Source organism: Rutilus rutilus, assembly GCF_951802725.1.
Source record: "Rutilus rutilus genome assembly, chromosome: 18".
Classification (NCBI taxonomy): Eukaryota; Metazoa; Chordata; class Actinopteri; order Cypriniformes; family Leuciscidae; genus Rutilus; species Rutilus rutilus.
The window spans coordinates 22,787,567-22,813,919 of NC_140231.1; the positions used below are offsets into that span (position 1 = coordinate 22,787,567).

Below are 26,353 nucleotides of genomic sequence, written 5' to 3' on the forward strand. Positions count from 1 at the left end.
GTGACCCTTTTAGGTTTTAAAACGGCGAATTTCGCCGAAAGGTGAGGAGTTTTCATGCCTGAGTAGGGCTGGGCGATAAAACGATAACGATAATTACCGCGATATAATTTTTCTCGATAAAACGATATCAAGAGTTCGATAAATGTTCGATAATGTTTATGCGCCAAAAGCGGAACGAAACTCATTTGAACCGCGCGCCACACGGACCATTTATCCGCTCGGCTCAAAGTCCAAACGGCAGCGCAGCGCGAGCTCACTAGAGCAGATGCGTTTACTCTGATCGGTCTCGGTCACGAGATCCAGTGAGAAGCGTTTGAATGCAGCGAAGAACACAAATGTCTCAGTGATTTAAACCAGTTTAAAGGCAGATGAAACAGCGCTGACAAACAGGAGAAACACTGTGCACAATGATACAGTCAGAAGGCTTTTCCGTCTACAAATTCCCATCATTTACCATGGATTTACTGTAAGGTTAGCCTAGTAATATTAACTGCACCATACATATTGAATTGTATTATATTATTAATGTAGACAATGTATTAAAGGACTAATGGAATATAATCACAGTATTTAATAATGTATTTAGGCTACTGTTTTTCATACAAATACCATAGAAACCATAAAGTTACATTTTGCCATGATAGTGAGGTGCTACAGGCTATGCCTGGTTTTATCTGTGGTTATCATGATCTAAATGCATGATACTGGATGACCAATGGTTAAGTTTAATAAAACTCAAACAGTCAGAATATTACATTTTACCAAATAAAAATTAGCACATGCAGAAACTAAGAAATTAATTGTCCAATAAAGATATTTATTTTGTTAAGGAAAAATGACAAATGTTTGAATGTTCTACCTCAGATTTGTGAAATGTTTACCAGTTTGGCAAGTGTTTGTCCTGATATGTTCTGACAATAAAGAGTAGTTTAAAACCACAATTAACGCTCTTGTTTCTACAACTTTCACTTAGGAGTAAAAATCTGCCTTTAAACTTGAAAGAAATAAAGATTTGACTTTTATCGTGATAATTATTATCGATATCGACTGATATAAAAAAAATTATCGTGATATATTTTTTTGGCCATATCACCCAGCCCTGATACCACACAGTATTGTTTAACTGTAATTAATACAAATTTAAAAACATTAGCTCACCCATGAACATGATTTCTGCCTTGAGTCCCGTCTGATTTCTTACTATCGGCTGTGGAGGTGAAGACGACAACTCCCATGATTCCACGCACATTCACGGCTGCATCTTTGTTATTGTTTTTTAATAATCGAACTCTAGCAGCGAAGTCCCAAAAACCTCATTTTTGTTCTTTTCGATAAACTGTTACACTGTTCTGTTCATTACAATAGATAAGAAAAGATCGAAACAAAAAAAGAAAAGTAAATATGCAATGTAACAATTCATTCCAGCCCATATGAAATCTAATAAATTTTTACCACTTCATAAACACATAAACACAAGTTTTTTCTGACTTAGCCAAAGAAATCAAGGAAGCGCAGCTTAGCCAAATATCAATGGTTTCATACACAACTGTACATTCACAGTACAGTCAGCATTAAGGACACTTTAAATGTGTAAACGTAATATATGATGTTCTTAAGCAAACCACATTATGCTCCAAACACACATAATTTCAGCTGACAGGCCACACTTGAACCAATTGTTTTTGAATAACACAAACCTGAAGTTATCCATTCCTCTACATAAACACAGCCTGCCTCTGTGAGGTATTTCTTGGAGCGCAACAAAGAGCTTTCTGTGTAACCTCAAGTGCCAAAAGCAATATTTTCATGTGGAAGCCATACCTGTCCTCTGATTTCCTGTCTTATGTAAGATATCCTTATACACAAGATAAGACTGGTCTGTTGGAAAAGAGAGAGCATGGTCATTTAAATCAGTCTGATCTAGCTGACTAAGAAGCTCCATTAAAAGTGTTAATAAAAGATCACAATACTTATGCAGTGAAGGAGACTGCTGTACAGGCACATACGTTTAAAAAGAAGAAGACTGAAACATACACAAGGAACTTTTCTAGAGCGTAGGCTACAAATCTATAATGCTCTTCTGGTCTGGTCTTCTCATTTATGGTACGCCACCGATATTAAGAGAGACCTCAGTGAAGCATTTGCTCCATTGAGAACGAAAAACAGTAGGTGGAGGCTCAAAGATTAAATCACATCATATAACCCTGCTGAAGAATGAAACGTTTCAAACGCCGTCGCTAGATCGGCAAATCTGACAGACAATAAGGCGACAGTATAGCGGAGGATTTCACAAAGAGGCTCTTTCAGATCCCTTTCATTTTCCCGCGGTTTTCAACAGCAGTTTTGACGTTGTCTGTCTGTCATGACTTTGGCGCCACAGCCCGGTTGCTGGAGCCAGAGCTCCGTTCCCAGTAACGCGAGGGAAGACCAAAACGTCTAAATAATCTCACTGTACTAAGCTCATAATGAATTTAGCAGAGCGAGGAGTTTACGATAATACGCGTCTATAATCTTTTATAGTTAGGCTACTTCCATAAATACTTTACCCACAGGTCCGTATGGTTTATATTATTGGCTCAAGTTGGGTTGGCCGGTATCCTTTCCTAGTGACGGGGATTGGGAAATCGGAGTCATCCTTCTCTAGGAGCTGTTCGGATCAATAACCGATTCGGCTATTCTTTACGTCATGAAGTAAAACGTCATCGTGACGTTCCCACTATTTTTTAAATAAGTTTTAGGCTATTAATAATTATCATTTTAATTGAATGTAGCCTAATTGCTGTGTCGTGGACATGATTCAGCTTATAAAAAGTAGTTATTTAAAACCTAAATATAATTTACATTCAACTTTACTAAAATAACTATTGCTAAAAATACTTTTTACTGAAAAAATGCTACAGTGAAATACTTAAGTGAATCAAGAACCGTTACCTCTGTCAGATTCGTTAACGAGTCTTTTTAAACGGTTTTGTGAACAAGTTCAGCCGCGTAATGATCCGACCAATGTGATTCATTATGTTCTTGTATGATGCATAATTCCTTCTGACAGTCAACTTCTCCTGAGGAAAAGAGACTAAAAGGGACTAAAAGACACTACTGTTAAGAAAACTGGCTTATTTCGATGTAATTTTGATGCGACATTCATCCTCAAACAGAAACTAAAGAGAGGCATTCATGCTAGTCGGGGTCATCGTCGAGGTCGGGGATCAAAGGTTCAGGCAAATTCAGCTTTCACAGAAAGAACCCACATGCTGGTGAATGTCTCCATCTAGTGGCTAAAGACAAAACAAGAGGAGTAAGTGGCATTCAAAAAGAAATCAACACTTTTAGGTTGTCTTATACAGTATTACCCTTACCCAGCTAATTCACACAGTTGATTAAATTGAGGAACAGTACTGTAACCACAGCAGAAATAAACTTGGACTTTTTTAAATTGTTCAATTGCTTACAGCTATTGATTATTTGTATTCCCCCAACCAAAGGGAGACTGACTATATTGTAAAGACAATAATATATAACAAGTTATCAATAATACAAATTATAAGGTGCACGCTCTTCAGTCAATAAAATTCTTTAGTCAATAAAATTGCAACAAAATTTCAGTTGCACATCCTCGAAAATTGTTACAGTGCAATTGACCCTCAATTGTGACATATTGCAACATTTACTTAGAACAAACAATTAAATAATAAATATGAATATTAATATAAATATTATAATATAATATACTATTTAAACTTCTATATCAAAAACAAAACAAATATCTTTAAATAGCTTTGCCTTTGGCCAACCTTTCACACACACCTAAAGAAACTAACCTAAAGTAGCCTAATTATTATCTCAGCTGTATTGCACTGAGCTACTGTATACTGTTGTATTAGCCTACTGTTGAATATTATTAATTCAATTATGTATTAATTATGTATTTATTTAGTAATTAAGACAGTTATTTATATATATATATATATATATATATATATAGTTATATTATTGTTTAGCAAGTGAAGAGATTAGGCCTTTGACCATGTTATTTCGCAAAGCATTCAGTCACAGAAAGTCCTTGAAAAGACCGACTAGAAAGTAACACGCAGAGAAGTGAGTAATAAAACTACATATGTAATAGGCTAACTGTGGTATGTTGGAGGAAACAACGGTTACCACGGTAAACTTGTTGTGGGTGTGGGGAAATGAGCGTAGTATCTAAGGGGCGCAGTAGGTGGCAGTGATTTGCCTTGTCCCGTTGTCGGAGGGGTGTGGTTTAAATGCCAGGATTACCCCCTGATGAGGATTATTTGAGTATAGTCTGTCTGAAACAGAGGGGTGTTGTCCTGTCCAAACCATTCTGCAATACCATTTACTGAATCTCCGCAGTAGACAGACTCCAGTCGTCCAGCTAAAGGTAAGTCTATTATATTTGATTTATTTGAACTTTACCCCAACCTCCTCATCCACAAAATAATGTAGTTAGCTGAAATGTAACGATTTAAGTTACTTCACTGCAAACAACGCAGAACTGTTACTTGCCACACAAGCGTCTCTGTGTGTGTGTGTAACGGAGGGACACTTTCTTACGGGACACGCCACGAACTCAAACACACTGCAGATTGAAATCGTTTCAGCAAGTGTAGGCCGTGCATCATATTGCGTATTTGATAAAACTGCTGTTTTCGTATCGGGCGCTGAAAATGCTCATCAAACAAAGCCATATATGGAGAGATTCTGAATTGTGAGATGCGCTTTTTAATTATGCGGCAAACGGGATCTTTAAAAGTGCGGAGTCTGCAGGACGTTCTCTGCCCTGCTGTCACATATGCGTTTGAAAGAGTAATTTAGGCCTATTATTGATATTTCAGTCGATTGATCCTTTGCTTTAAAACCAAAGCAGAGTGGAGCAATTTATGGTTTTCAGCCTTCAATTGGCTCTCAGAAAGAATTAATATGACTAAATAACGAAAGCAAACATATTGTTAACTACTTGTCATCATTAAAAAAAAAAAAAAAAAAAAAAATTATATGGCCATTACAGGGAACTTAAAGATTTGGAATGCACGTCATGTGCTGTATAGTTCCACTTTTGATTACTCATCATCAGTCCCTTGTGCACATTTATCAACTGTTACCATAGAAACACACACAACTGAGACAAACATTAACTTTGTGGTAAAGATGCTTTAGACAAAAAAGGAAGTGCTTCACATCACCTCAGGAAACACCTTCAGTGCTTGGTAAAAACTACAGCAACCTTCCAGCATAAGTCATGGCAGAAATCCATGTTTTTGACCATTTATGCACATTATGTGTACAGTTTGATTGGTGCAGTCTGTAGCCAGGTAGATAACTTGGACAAAGACTGATAACATACTAGCTTTTTTTGCATGGGTGTTGTAATCCAAACACGCCTATACACACACATACCCAGTGATTAAAAGAATAACAGAGGTCTGTGAGAGTAGGTTACACTGTGTCTCCGCTGGAAGGACAGAAAAGTTGTTCTCTCTGATTTTATTTACTTCATGCAAGTTACTCAGAAACACATGTAAACATCTACAAGAATAAGACCAGCAATACACAATTTTTTTTTGAATTTGTAATGGCAAGTGATATGTTGTTATCATGTCATAACATTACAAAACCAGTGACAAATTTGCATGTGTTTGCTTTCATGCAGTTCTTAAAGTCAGCATGAAACGATATTGCAAGTTGGATTTTGTTTCCCTATTGTGATGTATATCCGAACAATCCGACCAGAAAAGAGAAGAGATGTCACTGCAAAAGGGAGGGGCAATTATTTTGATTAAAGATTAGGAGGACAAAATAATTTTAAAAATAATAATGATGTGCACAGATACATCTTTAAAATAAAAAATAGTGCAGTATTTCCAAAAAAAAAAAAAAAAAAAAAAGAGATTTATTGTCCATTTTAATTTTTATGGGGACTTTAGGAACAGCGTTCTGTTTGCTGACTGTTCAACATTAGATCGGTTGAAATAGTCAAGGAAGTATCAGCCATATCAATCTGATAGAAACAGTCTTACACCTTTTATAGCTCAGACTTTGAACTTCTGCATGTTTATCTGTAAACTAAATAATTCTCTGAGTTTTGTGTTTTAATATGGGGCATGGCTATAAAACACAGTCAGTGCAGTCACTGTTTTATCTTTGGGTAAACACTGGGTGCAGTCAAGGGCGTAAACAAGACTTTGAATCAGACTATGTGCTAAAATATTATCTCAGGAGCATTGGGGCTTGTAAAATGTGTAGGAAGAAATGTCTAGATGGAAAAACTGAGTCACACCAGGAGTTCATCTGATTCAGGCATTTCTCCAGGAAAACGGAAGATGATTTAGTCAGTTCTTCCAGATTGAGGATTATGTCAAAATACATAAATTATTTTATACTACCCAGTAGTTAGGTTAAATTCAAGTTGGAGGTACATGCTGGTCATTTAACAGATTTAGGACCATCACATGTATCCATTTCCATTTCCACTTCAGATTTATATTCTTTCTGACAAGATTTTCCGAGGGCCACTGTGTCTGAACTTTCAGATCGGTTCATATTACAGTCAGAATTCCGGACTTTAAAAACTGAGGAAATGCCAGATTTACAATGCTTTCTGAAGTCAGTGTCAAACTTACTTCACAACTATTGAAGTATGTACTTTAGGTATGCAGGTGCAAAGTAATCGTGCAAATTAATCCACCGACTCTTTTTCTCTTTTCAAAACCGATGGCTCCTCAGCTTTTGGGGTCATAAGATCATGATAAACCAGAAGTAGTACATCTGAGTAAAAACATATCAAAATGATATAAACTTATATTATAAACGTATTATTAACAAAACAATGTAGGATGTTGACTTGGTTCTTTCCATCAGATGTTGATTGAATGGAGGCAGTTCTGAAGTTCCGGGAGTTCTGGTTGTGATATTTTGTTTAGGGATGAATGTGGACCGATATGAACATTTTGGCCAATATCGATAACCGATAATTCTTTTTATTTGAAAGCCGATAATCGATATATTGGCTGATATATCTAAATTCAAGTTTTTCTGTAATTCTTGAGAGCCTGATTACAAAAGCAAAAGTCTCACAATTAAAATCCATATCCCAAGGACACAATTATAATGATGTTCTCATTATAATTTTATGTAGCCTATATGACAGACTTGCTCTGCACATGTAGTACTTAACTGTATTTTACTTTTTTAAGTGATTCCAATCATACTTCAAGCAATTCAAAACAGTGCGCATCTGAAGTGTCTCAGCAGAAGGAAAAACACATTATTTATCATCTTTAATATATCGCCCACATTTCTTTATTGGGCTGATAACATTAAAAATGTACATATATCGGGCGATACCAATATGGTGGGCGATATATCGTGCATACCTACTTTTGTTAAAGGGGACATATCATGAAAATCTGACTTTTTCCGTGTTTCGGTGCTATAATCAGGTCCCCGGTGCATCTACCAACCCAGTAAACGTGAAAAGTGACAACCCTTACCCAGTAACTTTTGTTAAGCGTTTCCCTGACGTAGGAAGGGGATCTTATTATAATATTACCGCCCCTTAAAGGGATAGTTCACCTGAAAAGGAAAATTGCCCCATGATTCACCCTCAAGCCATCCTTAGTGTATATGAAATTCTTCTTTCAGACGAATACAATCAGAGTTATATTAAAAAATGTCCTGGCTCTTCCCAGCTTTATAATGGCAATGAATGGCTGTTTATGTTTTAAAGTCCATCAAAGTGCATCCACCCATGCTAAAAGTGTTCGACACGGCTCTGGGAGGTTAATAAAGGACTTACATTTACATTTATTCATTTAGCAGATGCTTTTATCCAAATTGACTTACAAATGAGAACAATAGAAGCAGCTAAACTAACAGTAGGACAACAATATGCAAGTGCTATGACCCCTCTCAGTTTAATCTAATGCAGTACATGTTAATTTTATTTTATTTTTAGAAAATGTTTTCCTTCTGAAGCAAAGCGATGCGTTCATGTAAGAAAAATATCCATATTTAAAACTTTTTCGACTTAAATAACTAGCTTACAGCAGACGGCCTTACGCAAGTCGACTTACGCCAAAAGAGTAACACTTGATGATGTATGGCGTAGGATGTAGGAGTAGCGTAAGCTTTAACGCCTCTCGCGGTTCAAACAAAAAAAGGCTGGGCAACAAACCTCAAGCTCCTCTGACATTTCTCTTTAAAAATTCTCGTTTTAGACTTCTAATTCGTGACTGGTGTTTTGTTTTGCTCTATCCTCTGCGCTCCCGCATTCATCAATGTGTCATCATGAATGCGTCAGGTCAAAGGTTACACTTTCGCTGTAAATCGACGCGTACATAAGGCTAGACGGCCTTATATAACTAGGAAGCTAGTTATTTTAGTCGATAAAGTTTTAAATATGGATATTTTTCTTACACGAACGCTTCGCTTCAGAAGGCCTTTATTAACCCCCCAGAGCTCATCATGGATGGATGCACTTTTATGGACTTCAAAACATAATCGGCCATTCACTGCGATATAAAGCTTGGAAGAGTTAGGACATTTTTTAATACAACTCAGATTGTATTCGTCTGAAAGAAGAATGTCATATACACCTAGAATGGCTTGAGAGTGAGTAAATCATGGGGTAATTGAAATTTTTGGGTGAACTACCCCTTTAATCTGCACTTTTCCACCCACAGCGCCGCCATTTGGTTTTCACAAGCGACAACAGTCGTGTAACCAGTTCTAACGCAATGGCAAAAGTTCGAGCAAAGCTCTGTCGTTGGCTGCACAGACGAGCACAGAACACTATTTGACCAAAAAATGTTGCAGCTGTCTTATAAAGACTTCAGGGAACTGTGTCAACTTGTGTAAAAGTTAAACATGACGGTACATGTAAGTCGATTAGATGAATCAATGTAACTCCACACCACAACAACTACATAAACGTATCCACTAACTTTATTTCTGAGATTTTGGATGAGTGAGATTATTTGCGTGTTTTGTTATTGTTGGAGTATCCAAAGCTTGTGTAAAGGATCGTCACTCTTCAGAACGGGGGCGGGAAGCAGCAGCTCATTTGCATTTAAAGGGACACACATGGCGCGTTTTTGCTCACCCCCCAAAAGGGGCAAATTTGACAAGCTATAATAAATGATCTGTGGGATATTTTGAGCTGAAATTTGACAAACACATATTGGGGCCACCATATATTTATATTACATCTTGTGAAAAGGGGCATAATATGTCACCTTTAAAAAAAAACAAAAAAAACATGAAATGTATCCATGGATGAATCGTTCATAGTAAGATCAATAACATGCATTTACAAAATAAATGGGTGCTTTAGGGTATAATTTTCATTCCATGTGCCTACTGGGTGCATACTTTATAATTCAGCAAATGCAGTATGTATTGTACACCTGTTTTCATGCATCTTAACTGCTTTTTGTAAAACTGTATTAAGGCTTATTCAAAGGGACTGACTGTATACAGGCGCTTCCCAGAAACATCTCCCTCCCATTTTGACCCATAAGCAAATGTCACATGACCCTAGGCTATTTATAGTCTCCTGTGGGTTAGCAGCAGACGTCGGCAAACTCATCAGCTGCATCAGACGAGATGTTTAGTTAAGAATAGGCTTGCTATATATGCTATGTATGCTAAATATTTCATGCAATTCTCAAGAGAGAAACCCGGAGCAGTATATTACAGACTGAGATCAGTCGTTTGCGTGAAACAATATTCTGTTTAATTAGCCTTTCTGTCGCACTGATGCTATGTGTTCAGAAGAGATGTCAGAAGATACAATGTACTTTGGCACATCAAAACATTTGGAAATCAGTTCTAGTTCACACGACATAGACTTTGGTGTACATGCTGATAAGACAGCAGCTGATGTAGAACAAATGGAGGCCGCATGTCTATTCAAGTTCATCATCAAGTGCTTGTTTCGTAGCAGGCCCCTGGTTTAAAATAGAAGCCTGTTTGTGAAGAATGTGTTGCCAAATAGCGATTTGATATATTGGAGGTGTCAATGAATGCATGGTGACAGCATTGTTAATTCAGTGTTTAATTGCCAGGCCTGCCTAGCACATTGTCTTGTGTTGTGTTATGAGTGTAGAGAGAAAAATAAGATCAGAATATATGGTGGATTTATGGTTTAATGTTCTTGGAGATGATGAGAGATAATGTGCATGCATATGATTTTATTCATGATATATCATGATATCTCTAATCAGGTGATATTGGATGTATCAGTTTATATTGCATATTTGATTGTGCACAGTCACCTATTTCCTATATTTTTACATTAAGATTTCCCACACTCACTTAATGTTAATCTTTAAAAATGAAAATCCATTTTTCACACTGTACATTGTAATGTTGTGATGCCTAAATGTAGTTTTAAAATGATCAACATTTCAAATGATATTTTTTCTTTTTGTTAAATCTTTGTTTAATGTTTTGAAAATATGTTTAGACAAAATGGTATAGAATTTTAATATGAAATTATTTCATAATATAAAATTAATTATTGTATGGTCCACGAATTTAATATACATGATACTTTTAACAACTTATGCATGTACACTACCGTTCAAAAGTTTGGGGTTGGTAATAATGCACCATGGCTGCATTTATTTGATCAAAGAGGCAGTAAAAAGAGTAATATCGTGAAAAATTATTATAATTCAAAATAACCTTTTTCAATTTTAGTATATTTAAAATTATGGCAAAGCTGAATTTCATCATCATTACTCTATTCTTCATGTGATTCTTGTGAACTCATTCTAATATGATGGTTTGGTGCTCAAGAAACATTTCTTATTACTATCAGTGCTGCAAACAGGTGTGCTGCTTAATATTTTTGTGGAAACCATGATCATTTTTTTTCAGGATTATTTAATAGAAATTTTAGAAGAACAGAATTTATTTACTCTCCTTACTGTCACTTTAGATACATTTTAATGCATCCTTGCTGAATAAAAGTAATATTTAAAAAAAATCATACTGACCCATAACAGGCCCTACTCATCCATTCTTTGAAAAATTACATATGTGCTTTAAAATTGTTTGGCATTGGAACCAGTCATTACATTCCCTTCCTGTGGTTTGGTTTCTCATAATGTTAAGAAATCCTAAACCACAACATCTCTGAGTTAATTCTGATGGATGATTGGTGAATATTGATCCTTAGTAAACACCACTCCCTTCGTGGACTTTTTTTTTTTCTCTGAGGAATGTCTTGTGGTCTGTGAAGAGACTTACAATGCTACCGTCTCATTTCTGAATGACTCATGCCTAAAACATTCCAAACTTCACCATGTCTCCACCCCACAAGTGGGCGGTAAGCTCAGCTGACATGGTCACCATCTCAGAGGCTCTCGCCACATTAAGAGCTGGTGAGTGACTTTAAGTGAGGGCTGGTGGTATGAATGATCTGGCCAGGCTGTGTTCACGGTTGGCATTGTCACTCCAAAAGCATGACTCACAACGTTTCCTTTTTCCTGCATCCAACCCAGTTCTCTATCACCACAGAAGGAAACTCCCAGCCACTGGATTTTTATAGTTCAGTTCAGAGTTTTTTTGCAGTTTGTCTACAATGTCTACAATGATACAGTACCATTGTAACACAGTCCACTGGAGGCGAGCTTACTGAACCCAAGTGCAGTTTTATTTAATCCAAAACATGAGTAGATACACAAAAACAAAGGCTTGACAAAACAAAAAACTTAAGTATGCACAAACTCACCAACAGCAGGTTACGCATAACAAAGATAGAACAAAAAAAACACAAGAACTATAAATACTAACAGACTAATGAGCTAACAAGACACACCTGAGAGCAATGAGACAAGGAACCAATGACAGAACAGAACTGACAAACCACATGACTAAATCAACCAATAATAACATGACACATTAGGCTTGTTCGACTTGAACCGGCGCTGCACAGACCAATCGGTGAATGACATCAAAGTACCGCGACAGCGACGGCTAAAGTAATAAAGTAGACGGCTCCTTATGCTTTTGAATTGCTCTTGCGGTACTTTGGTAATAAAAACCAAAACCATGTTACATCCATACCATTCACACATCAGTACCAAAATACCAGTAAACTCTGTGATGTCAGTCATCGGAAATCGAAACATGAGACACATAATGGTTAATATACAGTAGTACTGCAGTTACTATAGTACAAAGAAATAGCAACAGAGCCGCTGATGAGTGGAAAAGAAAGTAGGGTCTCAAGCGCCAGACGTGTCACAGCAGTCTGTTATCCGTCTAGCGCATGTTTACATAGAAAAACAATTACAGTTTTTCTCGATTGTTTACACACATTTTCTGGTACTTGAGACACAATAAACACAACATGTAACTCATTCACCAACCCCCTGAGCCAATTCTGCTAAACTACAATCACAATTCCTGCTTTACACTCAAATTGCAGTTCTAAAACACACTTTTTTCAAAACACTACACACAATTCTCTGCTTTTGGCACAATTTTCATGCAGAAAATCTCTTGTTTTCACAAGGAACACACTGCCATTTAAATATGCACACTGACTCTTCACATGGGCAAACACCCGTCACACAGTTTTACAATTAGCAATCAGAGCTTTAGCATAAAAGGGCAACAGGTGAGCTCTTCAATGGGGCAATGGATGCCAACATTGGATTTTGAATCTGTTGTTTTGTATGTAGACCACTGTATGTCCTACTTTGTGTTGGTAACTTGGGATGTACACTGTGTACATTGTTTTTGTGGGAAAAATAAAATATATTCGTTACCGTGTATTTGTGTGTTCTGAGTATAAAAACAATATTCTCAGATATTTTACAACACACTTATGTATGTACTGTCTGTAGAAAGTGTAACACTGAACAAAAAAAAGGCCTAAATCATTATGATGAATGGAGAATAAGTGTTTTCCATTCATCATGTTTTACATTGAGCACATCAGTGTTCAACTGGTTCTTATAAATGTCTATTCATATGATGGTTTGTGTGTGTCATTTGAAAACAAAATACCATTTTGAGAAGAAATAACATTGTTTTGAATGTAAAGTTTCATTTTGCAGGAGAATTGAGGGGTTTTGCCCATTGTGTGTGTGTTTTTGGATTTGTGTGTAGAGTTCTGAGAATATGAGGCATGCTTTCAGAAAATGTGTGTAAACAATCGAGAAAAACTGTAAAAGCAGTGGAGCGTACCATAAACCGCTCCAACAGAGCTTAATGATTGGTCCAAAAGAAGCTTCTACATCAGCGCATTCTGACCTCGTACAGGCTCATACCAGTTCATAACCTATTCTTTGTTCACATAGGTATAGGATCATACCGGTAATTTACTGGTATTGTTGCAACTTCTCATGCCGGAAAATGGCTAGAACTGATTTACCAGTGTATTTGAAAAGGTTGGAGATCACACATGATCTCTAAATGGTAATTTAAAGACTGAAAATGTGAAAGGGGCTAATGTCTGTGTGTGTGTGTGTGTGTGTGTGTTTTTTCTCTAGACAGCATGGTGCACCACCCTGAGTTTGAGCGAGCAGGCAGGGAGCCTGGCCTCCAGGTGTGGAGAATTGAGAAGTTTGATTTGGTGGCAGTTCCTGAGAACCTCTATGGAGGGTTCTACACCGGTGACGCTTATCTGGTCCTCAATACTATCAAACAGCGTTCTGGCAACCTACAGTACGACCTTCACTTCTGGCTAGGTAAGAGGACAATGCTTTGCTGAAGAGATTCTGAATTTCTGACTTTTATTTTACTTTCACTCTAAAAAATGCTGGGTTGTTTCAACCCATGTTTGGGTCAAATATGGACAAACCCAACTGTTGGGTTTAAAAATGTAATTTAAAATGTTAAACCAACGGTGACCCAAACATGGGTTGTTACAACCCAGCATTTTTTAGAGTGCAAATATTCTGCATCATTTAATTTGTAAGACAAGCTACTATGGTTTAAATGTCAAATGCATCAGCTACATTTCTTATAGATGCTCTTCCCTCAACTGGCAGGTGACTTCTGCACGCAGGATGAGAGTGGTGCGGCTGCCATTTTCACAGTGCAGATGGATGACTATTTGGGTGGAAAGCCCATCCAGTACCGTGAAGTTCAGGGCTATGAGTCCAAAGCTTTCCTGGGATATTTCAAAAAAGGGCTCCAGTACATGGTGAGTGGTCCAATCGATGACAGGACAAATGGAAAAAGACTCTGAAGTTTACAAATATTTACATATAAGGATGTTCAAATATGTTCATGTCTTCAAACACATTTAAAAGTAAAAAACACAAGTAACATTTCTACAAATATCATGAATTTTTGAAAGTTTTGATAGTTGAGGTTAGTTGATATTAGTCCTTAATTCAAAGTCATTTGGTTTCAACACTGACTTCCATTTGAATATAACTTTTTAAAACAATACTGCTTCACTACTTCATTTTTTAAGAAATAATATTTTAATATTTAAAGTTTTAATATTTAATTATATATATATTCAGGTCATTGACTGTTGGAATTACATTTATTTATCATTTTTATTAAAAATACTGACAAATGTCATGTCACCATTAATTTCTTTGCTACAAAATATTAATGTTAAAATATTAAGGAATAATATTATCACCAGACATGAAATTTTGATGACATCTGTTTTTTTTCCAGAAAGGTGGAGTTGCGTCTGGATTCAAGCATGTTGTCACCAATGAAGTGACAGTGCAGCGGGTGCTACAGGTCAAAGGTCGGCGTGTTGTCAGAGCAACAGAAGTGCCAGTCAGCTGGGACAGCTTTAACCAGGGAGACTGCTTCATCCTGGACTTGGGTAATGTGAGTATCATATGAAGAGAGTGAGGGAGATTTGATATAATCAAAATCTCAAAAATAACCCTGCTCTCTCTGTGTGGTTTTACAGGAGATCTACCAGTGGTGTGGTTCAAAGAGTAACCGTTTTGAGAAGTTAAAAGCTACGCAGCTTGCAAAGGGCATTCGTGACAACGAACGCAGTGGACGCGCTCGTGTGTATGTTTGTGATGAAGGGAGTGAACGAGAAAAGATTTTGGAGGTAAGAAAGACACAAAAAAAATCAACTTCAAAATCAACTAAGAAACACGCTAAAAATACGATCCATCTATCTGAATGCAGGTTCTTGGGGAAAAACCAGACCTGCCTGAAGGAGTGTCTGATGATATCAAGGCTGATGCCTCCAATAGGAAGATGGCCAAACTCTACAAGGTAGCCATTGGAAATAAACCATGCCAGAATGATAAATAGCCCTTGTAGATCATAAATGCATTCAGTTTATTGGCGTTTTCTTGTACTTCAGGTGTCTGATGCCAACGGAGACATGGCCATTGCCCTGGTGGCCGCTGAGAACCCCTTCTCCCAAGGTGCACTGGAATCAAGCGACTGTTTCATCCTGGATCACGGCTCAGATGGCAAGATCTTTGTTTGGAAAGGTAAATGGCATTGACTGACAAAACAAAAAAGGGGACTTTTTTCCTTTTTAGATTTCTTTGTTGACACACTTATGTTCATTTTATAGGCAAAGATGCCAATATGGAAGAGAGAAAAGTTGCCATGAAGGCAGCAGATGAGTTCATTAAGAAAATGGGTTACCCAAAGCAAACACAGGTTCAGATTCTCCCAGAGATGGGCGAGACGCCTCTATTCAAACAATTCTTCAAAAATTGGCGTGATGTGGACCAGACAGACGGCCTGGGCATTGCTTATGTCTCAAACAGCATCGCTAAGATCGAAAAGGTGCCGTTTGATGCTTCTACACTGCATGATTCACCAGCCATGGCCGCCCAACACGGAATGATCGATGATGGCAATGGAGAGAAACAGGTCAGCGTGTGAGCACACACGGCATGTAACATAACCTGAAGTTACATGTTGTGTAGACATATACATGTATTTTATTTTTGTGCAATTATAGATCTGGCGTATTGAAGGTTCAGACAAAGTTCCAGTTGACCCCTCTACTTACGGACAGTTCTATGGCGGAGACAGTTACATTATCCTGTACAATTACCGCCATGGAGGCAGACAGGGTCACATCATCTACATCTGGTATGACTTGATCTCACACAGTCAATGTAAAGCTTTGTCATGTCATATACACTGGAGCACATGCAATGTGTTTTCATGTAACAATTGAGGTGTGTTGTCCTGACTATTGATGTGTGGTGTCTCTCACAGGCAGGGTAAGGACTCCTCACAAGATGAGATTGGGGCATCTGCTATCTTGGGCGCCCAACTGGATGATGAGCTTGGAGGTGGACCTGTGCAGGTAATGCTAACGAATAAACGAATAAACCTTGTTGGATCACTTGATCACAATCATATCCATATTTTGGTACTTCATGGTGAAATTGTCATTTGGGGCTCTTTCATTACAAGTGCAACATTGATTCTCTTTTTATAATTTGTCAACATGAAAAAGCATTCACAAACCATTTTACAATTGTGATGTGGCACATTTCTTGAGTGAAACTGTATTCTCAGTAATTCAACAGTATTCAGAAAAAAAATACTTTGCCATCACCTAATACTCACTTAAAGTTAATCTTTAAAAAATCATTTATTAACACTGTTTTTTTTTATTTTTAAATCTATTAAACTTCACATGTAGTATTTAAAATTGTTTATTTTATTATATTTGTTTTTTAGTTTTTAATGTTTTATTTTTAATTAATTTGGACAAAATAGAATAGAATTTTAATATTGTCCAATTATCAGATATCAGCCACAACATGAAAATAATTATTGGCTTATAGGTATCGGCCAGAATTTGAAAGTCACCATGAAATCAAAATTTGCTTATCTTATTTTTTATGGAATAGTTTTTTATAAATAACTTATCAGTGCACATCATAATTGGGAAAATAATCCTTCCTCTCCCAAAACTTGTCACTCACATGGGATCACAGCACTTAGCAAACGTCAATGATCCAATGATCCAATCAATTCTTGATGGACAAAGTCAAGTTTTTTTTTCTTGTTCAAGAAGCAGTTTCACTCGGATATACATCATAGTATGGAAGAAAAGAGTAATGCAATTTCCGTTTCTTGCCAACTTTACAGTTTTTCTTGATTGTTTACACACATTTTCTGGTACTTGAGACACAATGACCACAACATGTAACTCATTCACCAACCCCCTGAACCAATTCTGCTGAACTACAAGCACAATTCCTGCTTTACACTCAAATTGCAGTTCTAAAATACACCTTTTTCAAAACACTACACACAATTCTCTGCTTTTGGCACAATTTTCATGCAGAAAATCTCTTGTTTTCACAAGGAACACACTGCCATTCAAATATGCACACTGACTCATCACATGGGCAAACACCCGTCACACAGTTTTACAATTAGCAATCAGAGCTTTAGCATAAAAGAGCAACAGGTCAGCTCTTCAATGGAGCAATGGATGCCAACATTGGATTTTTTATTTTTACTGTAACTGTATACAGTAAATTCTTCTGTTGTTTTGTATGTAGACCACTGTATGAACAACTTTGTGTTGGTTGGGATGTACACTGTGTACATTGTTTTTGTGGGAAAAATAAAATATATTTGTTACCGTGTATTTGTGTGTTCTGAGTATAAAAACAATATTCTCAAATATTTTACAACACACTTATGTATGTACTGTCTGTAGTAAGTGTAACACTGAACAAAAAAAGGCCTAAATCATTATGATGAATGGAGAAGAAGTGTTTTCCATTCATCATAGTGTTTTACACTGAGCACATCTGTGTTCAACTGGTTCTTATAAATGTCTATTCATATGATGGTTTGTGTGTGTCATTTGAAAACAAAATACCATTTTGAGAAGAAATAACATTGTTTTGAATGTAAAGTTTCATTTTGCAGGAGAATTGAGGGGTTTTGCCAATTGTGTGTGTTTTTTTGGATTTGTGTGTAGAGTTCTGAGAATATGAGGCATGCTTTCAGAAAATGTGTGTAAACAATCGAGAAAAACTGTAATATCCGTGCATCTCTAATTTTGACGAAAGAGTATTAAAACAATTTTTTTTATCATAGCTGTTGAATTACATGCACTGATAAATAATGGTAAATAAAGTTCAAGCATCCTGGTGCTCCTGGTTCCTACTGTAGCCTTTGAAAGCTTAGCTACACTCTGCAGTTATTGCCGGTTGCATCAGCCTTCCTTGATTTTTCCATCTGTTAAACCAACTTCCACCTCTATGTCTTTCCTTCCTGACCGTTATTCATATCCGTCATCCTGCTGTAGATGGCTGGTGCTCCCCTGACCACTCAGGTATCCATATCTCAGGATAGCATGTCCCTGTCCAGAGCCTTTCTTCTCTGCCACTTTTACAAGCAAACAGCATTGTTTTTACTCAATCTTTGAGTCAAATGATTGAAGTAAAAATGATTTTACACAGCATTACACAAACAACAGTTACAAATCTGAAAGGAAATTCCTAGTCATGTTCCTCTAATACCTTTTCTGTTTTCACAGTGTAGCAGCATAGAGTCCATTAAATGAATTTGTACAGCTAAAGGGTTTTTAAACTCGTATTAAATCAGTGAGAATGATCAATATGTACAAATATTATCACGCTTTTTTTGTAAGGCTCTGTACACTGACATACTATCCCTATACACTCGTGTCTTTGTCTCTCAATGTTGTTATTTCGTCATTTTTGCACAAGTAACTAACTGTCTTCCACATTTACAGATTACTTGTGGGACTGAGCATGTGAACATTAACAGAAATGCTCCATCATGCATTCACATTTATTTTTTAATTGATACAAAGTGTGACTATGATTTATATGTTTATCTGGATGTATGCATGCTGTCATGCACCGTTAACTAGACCTATCTAGCACATTTAGCATGCTAATGTAGTTAATGTGTAAAACGCATTAGACTACAGAGAATGTCCATCATCTTCTGTATTGGCCAAGTGTGTGTGGGTTGCATTAACTAAATTGATCAGAAATGACAAAAAATACATTTATAATGTTATAAAATAATTCTATTTAAAATAAATGCTTTTCCTTTTAACTAAGATTTCATAGAAACATGAACAAATATTAGATTATATTGCAATGAATACGATCGTATGATTCAGCAGAGATTATCATGGGAACTCTAAATGTAATGTAAAACTCTAATGTAAGTTTTTGGGGCAGTAGAAGAAAATAACCCCTTTAGTTCGACCATTAATAAAGCTCTGCTTTCTCCTAAAGTTGAACAGCCCACTGCACTGTCATCATGCTGACCACAAAGGATGCTGGGAAATTTTGGCATTAGCTCTACATTCCACACAGTGAGCTCAACATTGCCACCCTGTGGAATTAAATGCAATTCTCAACCGAAGCCTCTTGAAAAACCAATAGGCCTATGTCACACTTCCTGCTTCCGGAACGCGGAGTAGGGATTCAGAACTTCCGGTCAACAGTATTTCTCCATAAGGATTTAGATTATCAGCCATAATGTCTAAACCATCCGAGGTAGACTGACCACGAGCTATGAGGTTGTGAAACGAATGTTTTTGCTCCTGTAGAAGCTATAAGTTCGTATGAAATCAACCCTGTTTTAAGAAAAACATGTTTTATCCGCGATCTTATGAAAAAAAACTACACTACCCACAATCCTAAGCGTAGCAGCAACGTCTGCTGATTGGTCCAACTCCCTGTTACCATAGAAACGTTTACCTTACTGACGAACAGCCCGCCGCTGTTGTTGTAGTGTACCGGGTTGCTCTGCGTCAGGACGTAGACAGCCATTCCTCAGCTTTCACGCTTTTCCACTTGAGAGTTTTCATTTACCATCCGAACCACATCGTCATATGTGACTTCAGGCAGGTTGCGGAGATATTTGGTCCAGCGGTATCTATCGGACTCCGCCATTGTAAAGAGCTAACCGGAAGAGCCGTATCCCTACTAAAAGACGTACTTCCGGTCTTCATTTTTTTCGTGACATAGGCCTATAGGGCAAACATGACAGTGTTATCAGAATGTCTCTTTTTCCCTTTTCATTTTGCAGAAGAATGACTGCATGTTATCTCTGTTTAATGTCTACTCACTGTGTATTTTTTCAGGTGCGTGCGGTCCAGGGTAAGGAACCTGCTCACCTGATCAGTCTGTTCGGAGGGCAGCCCATGGTGGTGCACAAGGGCGGCACCTCCAGGGAAAGTGGTCAGACGGCGCCAGCTGAAACTCGGCTGTTCCAAGTGCGCTCAAACTCCGCAGGGTGCACACGAGCGGTGGAGGTCAGCATCTGAAGTTTACAATTGGTGGGAAGTTTTAAATATCCTCCTCTAATATTTGCTGTTTCCTCCAGATTGACGCAGTGTCCTCCAATCTGAACTCCAATGATGCCTTCGTCCTGGTGACCCCAGCTGCGTCTTTCATATGGGTGGGACGAGGAGCCAGTGATACAGAGAAACGTGGGGCGCAGCAGCTGTGTGACATCCTTGGAGTGTCGCCCTCTGAGCTGGGTGAAGGAGGAGAGGATGGTGAGAACTCGTTTGGAAAGTTCACCCATAAATGACAACTGTGTCATCATTTACTCATCCTCATTTTGTGCCCAAACTGTATAACTTTCGTTCTTTCATGGACACAAAGGGAGAAATTACGAAGATAGTCACTCTTTTCCATACAATTACAATGAATTGGAACTGAAGCTTCTTTCAAGGTTTAAAGTCACCATGAAATCAAAAGTGATATTGCAGTATTTATTATTTAATCATAATCTTTAATCAAAATAACTTCCCCTCCCACTTGCAGTGACTTCTTTTTTCTGATGATGTGTTTACTGGCACGAGGGCGGGGCAACTTGTCACTCACATGACATCACAGCAATAGCAAACCACAACTATCCAATCAATTCCTGATTGACGAAATCAAGTCTTGCCCTACATTTTTTCTTGTTCGAGAAGTCGTTACTCGGATGTACTTCACAACTGGGAAGAAAAGACTATAGGAACTTCCGTTTCATGTAACAAAAAAAAAGGGCAAAAAAAAATCATTTTCATTTTGGGGTAGGGATGGGACGATTACCGGTTTCACTATAAACCACGATAAAATGTAGTGACGGTTAATCAGTAATATCGTTTAAAATTTAATTATCATTAAACCCGTGTTTGAATATCGCGATTTTAATAACTCACTATTAATCCTGTTAAGCCAGCAGAAATGTCTGATGCAGTCGTGTGCAGCGCGCAATGTTGGGTTTTTTTTATTCAAGAACGTCGGAAGGCAGTGACCGTGCTCGGGAGATTTTTTAGCCTTTTAAGAGGACCAATTCTGAGGTGTGGTCATATTTTGGCTTTAACAAAAGTGCTGAGGGAAACTTAATCGAGGATGGTCACCCTGTCTGCAGAACATGCACAAGAAAAAGTCGCTTCAATAGAAACACTTCAAATCTGCCGAGTCGTGTTGTGTGTGACCATCACCACAAGGCAAGTTAACTTTTACCTCAATACCAAAACTACGTCTGGGAAATAGTTGGGCATAAAATGTTGTTTTAAGTTGAACTATTTTGTATCACTCGAAATAAACGTGAAGCATCCGCAAAGAAAAGTTCGCAGCAAGTGACTTTGAGCCAAGACTATTAAGAGTGACATTTAATGGATAATAATGTATATCATTATATTACACAGATTTTTTTTTTTTTTACCACATAATTGGGGACATTGAATTGAGATTAATGTTTTAAATCTTACCTGTTTATAAATCCATTATGTACAGCGTACAAAACAATCGTCCAGACAAGATGATCACAACAATATTATCAAACTCTGTAAACAATAAATCAACTCTGATTTCATTTTCAATATAATTAAAAACGGAGTCGCAAGACGGCAAGTTGTATTTGAATGAAACGAGAGCGCGCGTCCGTTGTTACACAAGGATGTGCGCCGTTATAATGCGTTGCTATTGACGACGGTCATAAGGAAGGAAATGCCACAGAATTTAATCTTGCTTTAAAAAGTGCATAGAGCTGCTTGTTTTATTTGTTGTTAGTTGATTTTCAAATATAAAACTTTGTTGAAATGTCTTCAGTGAGCATCAACTCTTTTTGAACACTTTCATCTCGTTTTAACAAAACCGTGATAATATTGATAATCACGATAATTTTGGTCACTATAATCGTGATATTAAATTTTCATACCGTCCCATCCCTATTTTGGGGTGAATGTTCCTTTTAGAATGCATGAAAAATACAAATAAAAGAGTTAGAGTATGTAACTTTTTTTTCAAATTAATATTTAATTCCCAGTTCATTCTCTTATGTAAACCATCAGTGACCATTTTTTATTAACTATTTATTTATTATTATCCAATTTATTATTTTGATATTTATATTGTTTGTTCTATTCTCTTCTTAAAAAATGTGATCCTCATAATTAAGCTCCTTATACTTGCATGCGCTGCAGGCGGATTCTGGGACTCTCTGGGAGGAAAGGTCGATTACCGCACATCCGCCAGGCTGAAGGACAAGATGAATGCCCACCCGCCACGACTGTTCGCCTGCTCAAACAAAACTGGCCGTTTCATCGTGAGTTACGCACACAGATATTTTTGTCTGCCCTGATTTGAATGAGAATATTGTCAGTGTAGTATGATGAAGAGTCACTCAATATGGATGCGCTGATATCCATGCAGATTGAAGAAGTACCTGGAGAAATGACCCAAGAAGACCTGGCTACAGATGATGTCATGATCCTTGACACCTGGGATCAGGTAAACTGACTACATTAACAGGATTGTTCTACATCACAAGGAGTTCTCATATATCAGTTTTATGTTGCTTGCAAAAAACTTCACAGCTATTTTATTAATGTAATGACATGCAACTGACATTCAGGCAATAATGAGACATCTTAATAAATCTTAATGTGTTTTCCAGGTGTTTGTTTGGATCGGTAATGAAGCTCATGATGAGGAGAAAACTGAGGCGATGTCTTCAGGTGAGAATCAACACTTTAGACTTATAATTATAATTCACTGCATAAAGTATAAAGAGTAAGTAGAATATTGCCATACTACTTCTACTATACTAATATGCATAGTGTGCCAAGTATGTATATTCAATTGACCTAGAGCACTTCATGGAATACTGTATCTCTATCCACTGTATCTATTTATTTTTGATAAAACTGCCAAAAGTTAATGCATTTACTGTTCAACAATGTAGTATTGTACTGTTCAATGTCTTTGGAATCACACCTATTGTTTCACATGCCATTGTTAATAAACAGTAAGCAATACACAGAATTTACCTAGTATACACTCAGCCAGTATTTTATTCAAAACGTAATGGTGGTTTCTTTAGATTATTTGGTTGAAATGTATAAGGTTAATTGCTTGGATGAAAAGATATAAAAATATAACGTATATGGAGAAGAATGCACTTCCATTCAAATGTTTGGAGTCAGTAAGATATATATATTTTATATATATATATTTTTGAAAAAAAGTCTCTTATGCTCACCAAGGCTGTATTTATTTGATTACAAATACAGTAAAACATCAGTATTGTGAAATATTATTACTATTTAAATTAACTGGTTTCCATTTGAATACATTTTAAAATTTAATTTATTCCTGTGATGGTAAAGCTGAATTTTCAGCATCATTACTCCAGTCTTCAGTGTTACATGATCCTTCAGAAATCTTTGGCGCTCAAGAATCATTTCTTTAAATTATCAATGATGCAAACAGTTGTGCTGCTTATTTTTTTAATTATTTTTTTATTATTAGGATTAGGGTCCATTTTCACTATTAACTAACTATTAATAACTATGACTTTTGCCTAAATAAACTCTATTACTGCTTATTAATAGTGAGGATTTGGACCCTAAACTAAAGTGTTACTGAAATCTTTTGTAACATTGTAAATATCTGAACTGTCACTTTTATTCAGAAAGGATGCATTAAGTTGATCAAAATTATTCATTTATTTTCCCAAAAACCACAGACTTTTGAATGGTAGTGTGTCATGAGGCATTTTTTCAATTATTAGTATCTATGTCCATCCTAGAGTCCAATAGGTGGCAGTAATGTGAAACAGTTTATTTGTTTTGAAACAGCAAAAGCAGATTGTGTCCTTTTATGAATCCTGTATTAAACATTTCTTTTTCCCTCTCCAGCTGCACAATACATCACGACGGACCCAGCCAACCGTGACTCGCGCACACCTATTGTGAAGATTAAACAGGGCTTTGAGCCGCCCACTTTCACAGGCTGGTTCCTGGGCTGGGACCACGACTACTGGAGCACTGACCCCCTGGAGCGGGCCATGGCTGAGCTGGAGATCTGAACTTGAGCTGTCACCCCTGACCTTTAGACCCCACTGCCTTACTGCAAGCTGATCAAAGTTGCTCTTAGGCTACGTTCACACTGCAAGCCTTAATGCTCAATCCCCATTTATTGCTCAGATCCGATTTTTTTGTTTAGCTGTTCACATTGTTGTTTTAAATGTGGCCAATATCAGATTCCAGTGGGAACAGATAATGGTCCCGAACGCATAAAAAAAAAAATTGATAAAAAGACGTCACGCAGCACACTGTCATACGGAAGTGTAAACGGAGGACATTAGAGTAAAAGATTACGCCTTTATTTATTCTGTGATCTGCCGCGGAACCCAGCGAATTTATGCGCAGGCATAGACGAGGATGCAAAAAAAGAGAGCAGAGTTTTTAAACATTTATGATGTTTTTGCTTGTATATTGAGCTGTCACTGTAATACTTATGAGCTCTGACACATCACTGTCCTATACTGACTATCTTTCGCAACTGTCTTGATATCTTTGGGTATGTAAAATCTTTGAAGTGACCCCCATGAGCTCAGAATTGTGATGAATGTAGATCTAGAGTGGCGTAAAAGTCGCATGAATTCTGATATGACTGTTCAGACTGAGGTCACATTGCAAAACATCAGACCTGTATCAGATTTAGGACCACATATGGAAGTGACCCAAATCAGAATCGAAAAGATCAGTTTGTGATGTTTACACTGTCATGACATAAACGGATCGGAGTCACGTATGAGCAAAGAAAATCGGATTTGGGCCACGTTTTCCTGCAGTCTGAACATAGCCTTAGATACACCAATTTGATGCTTATGAGGATTTAATCATGGATTCAAAAACCAAAGCTGGTCCTCGGTCAGTAAAAAAGGGCTACCTTTAAATCAAGCACCTTACTGGCCTGGGCTTCAGTCACCAAACTTTAGGCAACTTCATAAATTCTATTAGGTTCCATTTGTGCGACTGCTTTGGGCTTTATACATTTCCTCTTGTCTACTTGTTCAAATAAATTATGCTCCCTGTTTATGTCGTATTGGTCTGTCATCTGACGTCTTTGCTGTCATCCTTACTGTCATCTTTTTCTGTCATCTTTACTATCATCTATCTCTGTCATACTGTCTATTTCTCATATGAAGAGAACAATGAAAGACCCCATGTATCTCTGAAGAGGACTGTCTTCAGAAAGGTTTCGATGGCATATTACCTCAGTATAATGCCAACAAAGTGGTCTTTTTAAGCACAAGGTTGCTTTGTTTAAAGCGGTAACTATATTTCTGCTGTTCCATAAGCACGTCAGAGAGTGAATTTTCATTTTTACCATACATCATTTTTGTTCAGAAAAATGCGAAAATAAGATTAAAGTTATTTAATGTGCGTTCTAAAAATCTACACAATTTGGATAATGAGGACACACACGTGAATGAATGGAATTATCTTGTATACTTTATTTTTGCTGGCTGGTAAGACTTTTATTTTGTTTTCTGTTTTATATCTGTACACATTGTGCCAAGACAAGGCGACAGAACAAGCATTTATCTGAACAAGGCAATGACTGTAGACAAGGACAAATGTATAGTACAATGCACAAAGCTGTCGACTCATTTTTGGCACAAATGGAACAGATAAAAATCTTCACCTTGTTGCTTATGTATTTAAGTGTTTTCTCCTTAATGTGTTTAACAATACATTGAAGCTTTTAAAGCTTTTAGGTTGTTGTCTTCGTTCTGTACACCTTATGTTGCTGAAGTGCTTGAGCCTGTATCAGAAAATATACAAGGATATTCTTATGGAAGTCTGTCAGAAACCTTTTTTTATATGACAAGTTGTATGATTAGTTTTGTTTTAAAACTAAAACGGAAGTAAAATGAATTCATTTAAAATAGAACAAAAACTTGACAAAAGCTTATAACAAAAAATGAAACTAAAATGAACACTGAAAATATAAAAATAAAAGCCAATTCAAAATATTAATAAAATGGTATATTAAAAAAAATACTATCATAACATTGATGCACTTTTGAACGTTCCAGAGCTTAATATCAGTATTAA

General features: G+C 36.9%; 1 protein-coding gene across 2 annotated transcripts; it reads left to right on the forward strand.

Annotated features, from left to right (window-relative positions):
• Positions 1–4,229: 4,229 nt before the first annotated feature.
• Positions 4,230–26,010, forward strand: gsna (gelsolin a). Of its 2 annotated transcripts, XM_084386517.1 has the most exons (17): positions 4,254–4,399; positions 13,524–13,721; positions 14,025–14,179; positions 14,671–14,832; positions 14,918–15,067; positions 15,148–15,237; positions 15,329–15,461; positions 15,548–15,852; positions 15,944–16,077; positions 16,207–16,297; positions 18,269–18,295; positions 20,090–20,260; positions 20,332–20,506; positions 22,430–22,551; positions 22,659–22,736; positions 22,903–22,963; positions 24,146–26,010. In XM_084386517.1, the coding sequence occupies exons 2-17, from the start codon at positions 13,529–13,531 to the stop codon at positions 24,313–24,315; spliced, it is 2,217 nt and encodes a 738-aa protein (XP_084242643.1). In that variant the 5' UTR covers positions 4,254–4,399; positions 13,524–13,528; the 3' UTR covers positions 24,316–26,010. The 2 variants fall into 2 exon arrangements, with proteins under 2 accessions (XP_084242644.1, XP_084242643.1); XM_084386518.1 differs by lacking the exon at positions 18,269–18,295 and having other exon boundaries at positions 4,230–4,399.
• The last annotated feature ends 343 nt before the right edge of the window (positions 26,011–26,353 follow it).

Bases quoted from the DNA above. Each gene is read 5' to 3' on its own strand.
- gsna (XM_084386517.1), top strand. From the start codon at position 13,529: ATGGTGCACCACCCTGAGTTTGAGCGAGCAGGCAGGGAGCCTGGCCTC. The intron at 13,722-14,024 runs GTAAGAGGACAA...CTCAACTGGCAG, and splicing joins CGACCTTCACTTCTGGCTAG to GTGACTTCTGCACGCAGGAT. The intron at 15,068-15,147 runs GTAAGAAAGACA...ATCTGAATGCAG, and splicing joins AACGAGAAAAGATTTTGGAG to GTTCTTGGGGAAAAACCAGA.